Source organism: Amphiura filiformis, chromosome 18 (assembly GCF_039555335.1).
Source record: "Amphiura filiformis chromosome 18, Afil_fr2py, whole genome shotgun sequence".
NCBI classification, from domain to species: Eukaryota; Metazoa; Echinodermata; class Ophiuroidea; order Amphilepidida; family Amphiuridae; genus Amphiura; species Amphiura filiformis.
In genome coordinates, this window is record NC_092645.1 from 46,081,788 (window position 1) to 46,093,946 (window position 12,159).

Below are 12,159 nucleotides of genomic sequence, written 5' to 3' on the forward strand. Positions count from 1 at the left end.
AATCCATACTACCGTGGTCATCTAACGGCATTTCTGATTGGTTGATAACTTGAAATGCTCATTTCAATCGCCAATTATGACTATGCTTTAAACTATTTATGGTCAAATTGGCATTTGCAGATGATCTTATTAATACCCTCCTTGATTGGTTCAAAATTGACACAATATTCATTTTGGTCAATCGGCAGGTAGTTCTCATGGGGTTAATTTAATTACCTGCAAGTACTACTTTTTTACTTTTGAAGAAGAATTATTCAAACATTTACCTCCCAGATGAGCCGTGTAGAGGCGAAATGGGGTGTCCCACAAAATCGCAATTTTGAGAAAATATAGTCTGAAGATAAATCATTTAAAATGTCATCGTCGCTCTACAGGAGAAGCAGAGTTTTTTTACTTAAAGGAGTGTTTCGTGATCCTAGCATCCTCTTTTTATGACATATTTCAGTACATATCCACGAAAAAGCCTATTCCCAAAATTTCAGTTGATTCCGATTTTGCGTTTGCGAGTTATGCATGATTATGTGTATTACACTGCTCCATAGACAATGCGTTGTAATTTCGTTCTGGTGCACCAGAACGAAATTCAAATTTCACGATATCTTTGCAAAACGAATTAATCTGCAAGAAATATTTTGTACATAAACATTACGTAGCCAGAGGTTTCCAGTGATATAAAAATCTCAACATTTTTTGAGAAAAGTGGGGGGATGAGGCTGTGGATCACGAAATGCCCTTTAACTGTCTGTTCATGACTTAGATTTTGAAAAAAATCTCACATAAAATATTGTGGCCAAAATAAAAAATATACCACACTTTAGCCATTACATTATACAATTCTCAAATGAAATATTTTAGCAAAAATCAAGCCAAAAGGTACAAAACGTGGGGTTTCCCACTTAACCCAATATATGCATACTATTGCTGATTTCATACCACCAAATAGTATTATATGGCTGTGCTCCCGTCATTTCAATTCTCAGGAAAAATCGTCTACACCTAAAGTAAGCATCAAAATGAGCTGAAATTTGCATAATTCTGGCTATATTTGGATTGGTCAACAACAACATTAACATCATTATTAAAATCAACAACAACGACACAAATAGCAGCAAATATAACAGTAAGAAACGACTGCAACAACAAAATAACAGCTGCAGCAACAACAACAAACGCTATATAAACAACCACAACAAAGAACATAATTTGGTGGGGCTTGAATAAGTGCTGACATAGAGTTAAATTCAGTATCGCATCATCTCATTCAAATACTCTGTTATAATTCCATGTAAATACAAGAATCACGATGCAGATTAAATCCTGTGGTTATTCAGTCACGTCCATGTAACAGCAAAATATCGACTTTTACATCAACAATGCAAATCACCTGTCCTTTGCTGAGGTGACGGGTTTAGTTATCTTAGATACAGTAATCCATACTGCCGTCTAAAATAAGAGCGCGGTATCTTTTTTACATTACCAGCATTCAGAAATTTACCTCCCAGAAAAAAAACCCGCAACATCTGCTTCGTTGGTTACTTGTACTTGTAGATACTCTATACAAACTTGTCATCTTTGCAGATTTTTTTCTCACTCTGTTATGTGTAATTTAGGAGCCTGACAATGCTACCCGAAATTTTCTACTACGAACACCTGAAGCCGACAATTTATTAAGCAATCCTCATACCCTCTTTCCACTTAGAAAAGCTGAATTTATACTCGATCGCTTTTGCAGAAAAGCGATTCTCACGCACGCTCAGTGTTTACTTCCGTTTTCCGAGCATCAAGCCGATCAATCGATACAAATCGCAGAGGCAAAAACGACGTCGCTTTTGCAAGTTGAAGAAATCACAACTTCATAGCGATGTCGCTTGACACGTGAATAATTCAACTAATCATTTCCAACCAAACGGGTAATTCAAAGCAATATTTATTGACAGCAATGGATGACCTAACAATGTATTTTGTGGCATTTAGAATATTTTAATTGTCGTCTGCAATCGCTATCGCCGTGATAAGTATAAATGCAAAAGCGGCGAGCGATACATCACAAAATTCAGCGATTACCCATTGCTTTTCAAAAGCGGTGTATCGCATTCGCTCGGCGATCGAGTATAAATTCAGCTTAAGATAAGTATTAATCTTTGATGGTTTCATACAATACCCTCCTATACTCAATCATGGCAGCAACATCTTTCTGTTTTAACATATCAGCCATTGATAAGCATCCCTGGAAATTCAAAGTTACCTTGCCATCGTGAACGCTATTCAACAAAATCATAGCTTCATCAAAGGCTTTCTCCAAACTCTGTGCTGGTCTAAACAGCTTAGCATGCCACAAGCTGTATTTTCCATCTTCCACTTTAGGGAATATTTCATCGCAAGCTTTAAAGAGAATATCACCAAAGATTTCCTCAAATGTTTGACCTAACCACATTAGATTTCCAGCATCACCAGGAGAAGCAGATTGTTTCATGTTGTCGCACACATCAAATACAAATGTGACATACTTGCTGTGACCTTTGACACAAGCTGTGTGGAGATAGCTGCTTGGTGGGATGGTGTATGGAGCACTTCCTTGTTGATTGATGCAGCAATTGCTAATGATACAATTATCTTGGATTATCACACTGCCTTGTATATGACAATACTCTACAATACATCTATGGGACCAATCAAATTGTCCTGATACAATACTGTGCATTACACAGGCTACTTGTTTCTGTTGAGAAAGGCAGGCGTTGTTTACATTGCTTGTACTACATTTGTTGAAAGTGTTGGATTTGAACCCAAGACCCACTGCTAACTCTGACTTCCCACATAAGTGGTCAATATATTCTGAAGTCGTACCCAAATGAAAGAATTGTGAGTGACTCTGAAGGAGGACATTTAGTGATGTACCTTTCAAAAGATTAAACACCTTAAGACGCATTTGTGTCAGATCTGAGGTCTCCTTGCATACATTGGATGTATCGGTGATGTAGTCACTAGTTGCTTGCGGTCCCAAAGGCTGTAGAACATCGCCATGGCAATCTATTTCACATTGTAGCGGCGCCTCTGATTGATAAAAATCAATTAGTTTATTAGCTGTTGTGAAATCCATGAAGTAACCACTATCAGTAAGAATCATGTCACTCTCGACTCCATGGACATCTGCAAATGTTGGGTGTAAGCAAGCTCCGTTTTGCCGTAGCTCTTTCTCCGATTTCTTATGAAGAAATTCCCAACACTGAACCACTTCAAACTGTGGGATACACTCTTTCTGCTGTGATGACATTATAAAGACACCATGCGCGGTACCAATTTTAATTGGTGATGGGTGCCCCTGGGCTGTGATACCCACAGAAGGAAACTGCCAGGTTTGATCTTGACAATGATATAACTCAACCGTGTCTGCACAAGACAGGAACACACCGCAATCCATCCTAGCAGGGAAGTCAATGAGTGAAGCTAGTTTAGCATCCAGCAGATCATACATAGGATGACCTAGTGGTAGTGCAGTGAAGATTTTTCCCAAGAGACTAGCGCTTGGAAGGCGTTGACTATACCCTCCAGCAGGAATGATTAGGACCTTCATTCTCAGCAGTTTCTCTCCATACATTTTCGTTAGTTCTGTCAGGCTGTCCATTAGAGCGCCACCCCCACCTGTAAGTAACAAAATAAACAACAAAATGAGTGATTTCTAGTAAGCAACACCAAATTAACAAGTCATCAGCAAACGTACTTGCCAGATTGTATTATGCCATCAGGGGTGTAACCAGTTTAAGTTGAAATCGGGATGAAATGATGTCAAATTAGCCCCCTTTTGGATCAGGGTCTTGCCCGCTTGAAATGACCAAATTGGTTACACGCCTGCCTCCCCCCAAAACTTATTTTTAGCATTTTCAAGCATGTTACAATATACAGGTACAGCACACCAGCTTATCACGATATCAACCACAGCCTGGATACCCCCCCTCTGAGTTTTCTTAGAGGTATAAATGGACTGGTTTTGTCCAGGAGAAGATTATCATGTATTCATAAGAATAATTATACTACTAGTCCCTTCATAAACTTAAATGAATACCCACACACCGGAGTCAAGCGAGTTAATACTAATTTAGGACTTTCTTGTGTGCAAAGTTACCCTGGCCCCCACTTTTCCCCCACCTCCCACCTGGAAAATACACCACTGTCTTTACCATGTGAATCCTTAATAGCACTATCATTCTGCAAACTATATCTTGTTATAATTAGTATGGTGCCTAAGCCAAAAACCTGGAAGTAGCGTCCGCACAATATTTTACTGTGTTTTATATATCTCTGAGATCTACCGATTATGTTTCTGAATTCCTTTTGGTAGACAATCAATTTGCTACAAAAATCGGGGCAACTTTAATTTGTGACCCTTATGCAAACTGGAAATACATATTTGTGATTCTTGGGTCTAAACAAATAATTTGACCTACGTGAAGTGATATTTGAACACTTTCAATTTTTGACCCTTATATAACCCTATGTGGCAATTTTGGGGTCATTTTTTTCAAAACCAGTATGTCTCAGAGATACAGAAAACATAAAAAAAAACATTGTGCGGACGCTACTTTTGAGTCAAGCCAAATATTCCTATTTCAGCACCAGACTACGGCATATACCTATTTTGGCTGTTCCAGGATCAGTAAAGGTGAGATAGGTCACGTTGAGAGGTAATTCCTTTCTCTTTATCTTCACATCTATCTGCATCTGGAAGGCTACTCTTTGATCTTCATCTAATGCGCTCAGTACAACTAGATCCCAGAACGGAAATGTAGGTGGCTTGCCTGTAAGAATTCAATCAGATATTGTATTAAAATGCCACACGGAAAATGAAATCCTCAAAATGTTCAATATTTTCGAACCACATTCCATATACTGAAATCAGGAAATGCGCCGTATTGTGATGTGGCGGGAGTTTTAAAAACACGAGCCCTGAACAAAATATAATGTGCGCGCATACTGCCAGGCAAAAAACAATGGAAATTGTGATGACGTCAGCATTATGCTAATTCGTTATGTTTCCTGCATATCTATTTCCGTACAAGTCAAATCCACAGGCATGCAGGCAAGTTGCGCAAAAAGGAAAAATAGAAAGGAAAAGAGAAACAACATGAACAACAACAAAAAAAAACACCCCAAAAACACCAAACAAACAAACAAAAACAACAGCAAAAAACAACAACAATAACCCAGAACTATCATAATTATATTCTTGAACACAAAACATTTGAATGAAAAGTATATTTACCTCTGATGTTGTCATAACTTCGTAATTTGCTGAGAGTAGCTTCAGCAATGAGTCCAGAAATGGAAGCCATTTGGTTTTTATCAACTTTTTCTATTTCAGGAATCCTGAAATATAAATAAATGAATACCTCTAAAGTGATATGGAAAAACACGTCTTTAAGTGCTAAAAATGAGATATCCGTATATTATCAGAAGTTTGGGTTTATAGTGTTGGTGCCTCCCCTTCAACAGGTGGGGTGGGGTGTTAGGGTGAATGAAGGCTATTGGTCAAAAAGTGACCACCAGAAATTTGGCCAAAGAGCACCATGTACGTATGATTTTTGTCCTATTTATAATCACTAGTACGGTGTCCTTCCCCATTACCAATGAGGTGAAGCAGGGATGTGTTCTTGCGGCAGCTCTATTCAACATCTTTTCAGCATGATGCTCTATCAGGCCACTGACGATCTTGATGACGATGACAACGACGGAATCTACACCCGTACCGTACTAATGGCAGCTTGTTTAATTTGAGGCGCCTACATGCCCGTGCTTTGACAATGTCTCAGCTTGTCCGGGAGTTTCAATTTGCCGACGACGCCGCTCTTGTTGTCACACGCGTACGGAGAGTGTCATGCAGCGCATCACATCTTATTTTGCAGAGGCCACAAAACTCTTTGGACTTAAAGTCATCCTGAAGAAGACTGAAGTGCTTCACCAGCCAGCACCCGATGATGTTCACTGTTATACGGTCACTAAAATGACCCAGGCCAAAATCACCTGCTACCGAGTTCACTTAACACCAACAATGCAAACACACTGTTTATGATATCAAACAATTTATGATTATTTATTAACAGTATGGCTATCAAGCAAATCACTATTCAATATCACACAAGAATAAAACTTAAATTAATACAAATATCTCGTTTTGCTATGGTTACTTATCTAAGTCTGGAGATCTTGATTGGCTGACTTTCTGATGAGATACCTTTGATGGTCTCAGTTCTTGATCCAAGATCCGGCAATGTCCAAAATCATGTCTATCCAAGGTAAACCCCTGGTATACCACAGTCTCAGTCCAAAATCCTGATGACTATGTTTTCATTATCCTAGCTGCTGTGCTAGTGTTTTCTAAATGGTCTTCTATGTTGATCATAAGCTCCTCTCTCGGTGATCTCTTGAGCACTACAGCTTTCTGATCCACTTATATCCACAGATAGATAACACACTATGTTAGTCCAGCAAAATATCACAGTTCGATGATGGAGATATTTTAGTCTGCCATTTCGCCCTGACCTCAAACCAATACAAATAGCTGCAACTTTTAAATTCGGGTATTTTTCTTTCAAAACACTGTTGTGTTATTAATATTGAACAAAATTGGACAAATGGGTTATCAAAATGCGCGTAAATAAATCATCATTCTTTTTATGTTGAAATATTGCGAAAACAATTATTAGTTCTGAAGCTATAATGCGTATTTATAACAGCTGCTTTACTTTTTGTGCAGTCTTTACTACGTTACCATGATCACATTACATCAGGTGAAATAAAAGGTCTAATGACAAAATACATAACTTTTAATGAATAATATGGAATATGTTTGGGGCACATAACATCACCAACCTCCCCACATCTTCATCGACAAGACTCAAAATATTCATTCCGTCTATTATGACACGATATTGGATAGGCAAAAGATAAAATCATATATTTTATGTTCTAAGTTTGAAATTAGTGGGCCCATGATATTTTCTCTCATGAGCAACCAGAATTAACTTTGTTTATACTGATCAATACCTACTCTTTCATATATATCTATTTATTATTATTTTGTTACATTAGTTTCAAGTTTGACAATGCTAGGCTACTTTGCCTTTACGTACGTTATATGATTTGGTCTCTAGTTTGGTATATTTTGAACTAAAGAATTCTCAATTTTTTACGTCATGATGTCAGCACATTGTATGGAAAACAATTGTGATTTTTTTCTGTTACTTTTATCTGTTAGTTTTTAATTACATACCAACAAATGACTGTCAGAAGTTATGTGATGTCAACCAAAGCGTAAAACTGTGGGAAAAATTCAACGCATCACTACCGCTAATGCATTACTTTGCGCAATGTCAATTCACCGGTATTCTTTAAAGGTACGCTGTTAATTTATTTTATGATGATAATATTTAAAAACAAATAAATCGTGGATTTTAATCTGAAAGATTTAAGGTGAGATTGAGCAAGGTGATAGGGTAGAGCTGTTCTGGCTAATTTGTGAAAATCTTGAAGAACTACTATAACAAAATATATACCATGTTGTAACTGAGATTATGCTCTTTTTTAATTCATCGGAGTTTAATAATCCATATTCCATGAAAATTGAAGGGGCAAAACTATTAAACTCTCCACGTTTTTACATGACCAAGCCCTAAAGTTATATTTTTATAACCAAGTTTAATTCTGCACTGTGCCCAAAGAGAGCTGAACAAACTAGAACAATAAACCATTGGCTATGAACGTTAATCTGATTTATCCTTTTGTCACTTTAAAGGCACTCTTTGTGGTTATTTCCTGTCTAATTTTGTATTCTTAAAAAAGCTTAAAAACCACAAAACAAAACATATTTGTTACAATTACATTGTTCGTTCCCTTTCCTGAAATATCGGGCTTAGTAGTATACCTTAAAATAGTTTTCTTGCCATTTTGACATGTTGCATATACCGGTTGCAAACATCATGCAACCATGCATGTGCAACAATATTGTGCGTGACATGCATGGAGCTGTCTACTTCTGGTGATTTTCGTTTTGAAAAACATATTGGCGATTACAAATGTGAATATATCACGTTCCGTTCATGCTACAAGCTGTATCAATATGATTGGTACCCATCACCTAACTTTGCCTTACCTTGTTATGTTTATTGAAAAGCCAGATTGCTTCATGCAAATAGAACATTGGATCCTTTTGAATTGATTGACTTACAGTTATACGGTATGACCTTAACACGTCTGGTTCCAGTAGGGAGCGTTGTGTAGTACTACAGATACAGCCAACATTAAAGGCCCATTCAGTGATTTGCTCATCCGGACGATCGTAAAAATCATCAAAATTCAGATTTGGGTACATTTGTCATTACCATATATTTGGCAACATAGCCTGCTAGTGGTTCAGCCGAAAGCCATGTATTAAAGACAAATTAAGGCATTTAACATGAATCTGTAATTTGTATACTGACAGTATATAAATTAGCTACATGTATTTGAATGGGACTTGAACTTCGTCAGTACTGCTGTTTTCTTAGTTTTTTTGCCAATTGTTTTATTTTTCATTTCAAAAATACCAAATGACAATTTGAATTTTTTATCCTTCACTATTAAGGTATTAATAAACAATTATAATTTTTTTTACACTGGCGCTGGGATTACTGAAAGACCTTATACTATTTTGATCCTGTTTGACCCATATTTTTAAAGCGAAGGAAAAAAGTATTCTAAAATTTGAGAAAATGTGCAGGCTTTGTGAGAGAATAGTGTGTAGTAAATATATTGACAGGTCTTCTCTCACCACTCTTATAAACCTCAAACATACAACACCATGCTGGTAAACAAAGAGATTTGGCAAATATTTTATATGGTCCCATTTGCTTTTAGCAGGGCTGAAATACTGTAAGCCAAAGAATTAAGGTACCAGTTGTATTCAACCCTGTGTATCCTAAATAAAGACAAATATGTCAACATTAAAATAAGGTAGAACACACCAATACAATGATACCTACAATAACGTTGACCTCTCTCATTGATTTCAACCGCACTGGTTTTTTGTGTGTAATGTGCAATGGTCTGTAAAGGGGTCATATCGTATTTAACAACCCACTTTACTATTTAAGATTAATTCTGTCTACAGGGGTATTGACTGCAGACGACAAGATTCTTTAAAAATTCAAAAATTTCAGAATTGTACATATAGAGGTTCATATTTGGAATCAGCATAAAAAATGCATCAAAATGAGTACAAACAAGCCTACTATTGGTTCAGTGGTCCTTGAGTTAGCTCGTGATATTTTGACAACATAGTTAAAAGCATTTTGTACTGAAGTCGGTGGCAAGCACGCAGAGAATCAAACAACTACAAGATGCATTGTTAGGGATGGGGTATGAACGTTTGGACAGTATTGCCTGTACTGTAAAGTGCAGGCTTTTCCTCCCAGCTACATACTTTAAGAATATATCATTAGATTTATAAAATTTACTTCGAGGACTGTTATATAAAAAATGCGAAAAATATCAAATTTTAATAATTTGTCATAAAATTTGTATTATATCGTCAATTTCAAAAAATGCAATTCGATATGTCTGATGTGCTCTCATGTCCCACAAAAAATACTGTCGAAACGCTCAAAACGCTCATTCCAGATCCCTTAACATAATTGAATTCAATAAAACATAACTTTTGTGAATTATAGGATTGTGTTTTAGTGGATTCTGTTTGATCATGATCAAGTATTAACCTCTATTCCAAATGTTGTAATAGACTTGACAAAGTCGATTTAGGTATTTTGAATCTTTAAAAATACAAAATTTATGTAGGCCTAAGTAAATTATTCTTGCAAACATACCTTAAAATCAAGGTATGCAATTGACTAAGAAATTTGTTTGGGGCAGTATCGAACTTTACCATCACATTAAAACGGATCGAAGACTATGAAGTATTTTGGGAAATACGATCAATGCATTTATTTATCAGCAAATGGAAATGATTGGCAATGGTTTGTAAGGGTTCAGCGCCAAGTCACGTAGTAAGGTGCCGTGCACCTGTCAACTCTTGTATGAAGCCTCAGAAGTCGAAGATAAGATTCAATGTAACCAACACTCTAAGGATATGAGTAGACTTGTTCATATGATATTAGTGTGTTGCGTGCCAAATGGCTATAAACACGGTCTTTACCATAAGGGGATATGGAGGTAATCATAATGGTCGTACAGTATATGTACGCACATCGTACAGAATCGGTTTCGCTTCGTTATTCCGAAGGGTCGTTATTCCGAAGGTTCATTACTCCGAATTAACGATAAGGTTCGTTATTCCGAAGGACCGTTATTCCGAAGGGTCATTACTCCGAATTTACAACAAGGTTCGGTATTCCGAAGGGTCGTTATTCCGAAGGGTCGTTATTCCGAAGGGTCATTACTCCGAATTTAAAACAGGGCTCGTTATTCCGAATTTACAACTAGGCTCGTTATTCCGAATTTAAAACCAGGCTCGTTATTCCGAATTTAAAGCAAGGCTCGTTATTCCGAAGGGTCATTACTCCGAATTTAAAACAGGGCTCGTTATTCCGAATTTACAACTAGGCTCGTTATTCCGTATTTAAAACCACGCTCGTTATTCCGAATTTAAAACAAGGGTCGTTATTCCGAAGGGTCATTACTCCGAATTTAAAGCAAGGTTCGATATTCCGAATTTAAAACCAGGCTCGTTATTCCGAATTTAAAACCATGCTCGTTATTCCGAATTTAAAACAAGGGTCGTTATTCCGAAGGGTCATTACTCCGAATTTAAAGCAAGGTTCGATATTCCGAATTTAAAACAAGGCTCGTTATTCCGAATTTAAAACAAGGGTCGTTATTCCGAAGGGTCATTACTCCGAATTTAAAACCAGGCTCGTTATTCCGAATTTAAAACCAGGCTCGTTATTCCGAATTTAAAACCATGCTCGTTATTCCGAATTTAAAACAAGGGTCGTTATTCCGAAGGGTCATTACTCCGAATTTAAAGAAAGGTTCGATATTCCGAATTGAAAATAAGGCTCGTTATTCCGAATTTAAAACAAGGGTCGTTATTCCGAAGGGTCATTACTCCGAATTAAAAAGTAGGCTCGTTATTCCGAATTTAAAACTAGGTTCGTTATTCCGAATTTAAAACAAGGGTCGTTATTCCGAAGGGTCATTATTCCGAATTTAAAAGAAGGCTCGTTATTCCGAATTTAAAACAAGGGTCGTTATTCCGAAGGGTCATTATTCCGAATTTAAAATTAGGCTCGTTATTCCGAATTTTAAACAAGGGTCGTTATTCCGAAGGGTCATTACTCCGAATTTCGAGTATGACCCTTCGAGTATTGATTCTTCGGAATAACGAACCTGGTTGTAAATTCGATTCAATAGGGTTCGTTATTCCGAAGGGTCATTACTCCGAAATGACAATAATGGGCCTTATAGGTAAAAAAAGAAAGAAACAAAGAAAGAAAGAAAGAAGAGGAATGGAGAGAGAGAGAGATAAAAATATAGACAAAATGAAAGGATATAAAGAGAGGAATAAAAGAAAGAACGAAGAAAGGGAGGGCGAGAGAGAGAGAGAGACAAAGAAAGACAAATAGAAAAAAGACAAAAAGCAGACAAAAATAAAAAAGTAATAAAAGAAAGTAATAAAAGAAAGTATTAAAAGAAAGAAGGAAAGAAAGAAAGAAAGAGACAGACAGAAAAAAGAATTAAAGAAAAAAATGACGAAAGTCAGAAAGGCAGGCAGACAGACAAAACATAAAGAAATACAAAATTTAAAAAATGACGGATAGAGAGAGAGAGAGAGAGAGAAAACAGACAGAAATATAAAAAGAAAGAAAGACATACAGACACACAGACACAGAAAGAAAGAAAGAACGAAAGAAAGAAAAAAAGAAAGAATGAGAAGAAAGAAAATAAGTAAGCAAGTAAATAAGAAAGAAAGAAAAAAAAAAGAATGGCCAAAACTTGCAAAAAATATAGTCAGTCAAATATTAAAAAGTAACACAGAAAGCTCATAAACAGTACCACACAACTTAAGTTATAATGAATCATTCAACACATTTTTTGTCTCATTTGATATGATAACACATTTCAGTGAAGTGCACTTGTGAGCAATGACACCCAATGCCTTTAATTTCTTAT

General features: G+C 36.5%; 1 protein-coding gene across 1 annotated transcript; it reads right to left on the reverse strand.

Moving 5' to 3' along the window:
• Positions 1 to 1,216: 1,216 nt before the first annotated feature.
• LOC140139487 (fucose-1-phosphate guanylyltransferase-like) lies at positions 1,217 to 5,345 on the reverse strand. The gene is made up of 3 exons (XM_072161222.1): positions 5,261 to 5,345; positions 4,632 to 4,796; positions 1,217 to 3,642 (listed from the first exon to the last, which is right to left on the reverse strand). The coding sequence occupies exons 1-3, from the start codon at positions 5,328 to 5,330 to the stop codon at positions 2,135 to 2,137; spliced, it is 1,743 nt and encodes a 580-aa protein (XP_072017323.1). The 5' UTR covers positions 5,331 to 5,345; the 3' UTR covers positions 1,217 to 2,134.
• Between the last annotated feature and the right edge of the window lie 6,814 nt (positions 5,346 to 12,159).

Bases quoted from the DNA above. Each gene is read 5' to 3' on its own strand.
- LOC140139487 (XM_072161222.1), bottom strand. From the start codon at position 5,330: ATGGCTTCCATTTCTGGACTCATTGCTGAAGCTACTCTCAGCAAATTA. The intron at 4,797-5,260 runs GTAAATATACTT...GAATTCTTACAG, and splicing joins AAGTTATGACAACATCAGAG to GCAAGCCACCTACATTTCCG. The intron at 3,643-4,631 runs GTATATGCCGTA...TGTTACTTACAG, and splicing joins TCCTGGAACAGCCAAAATAG to GTGGGGGTGGCGCTCTAATG.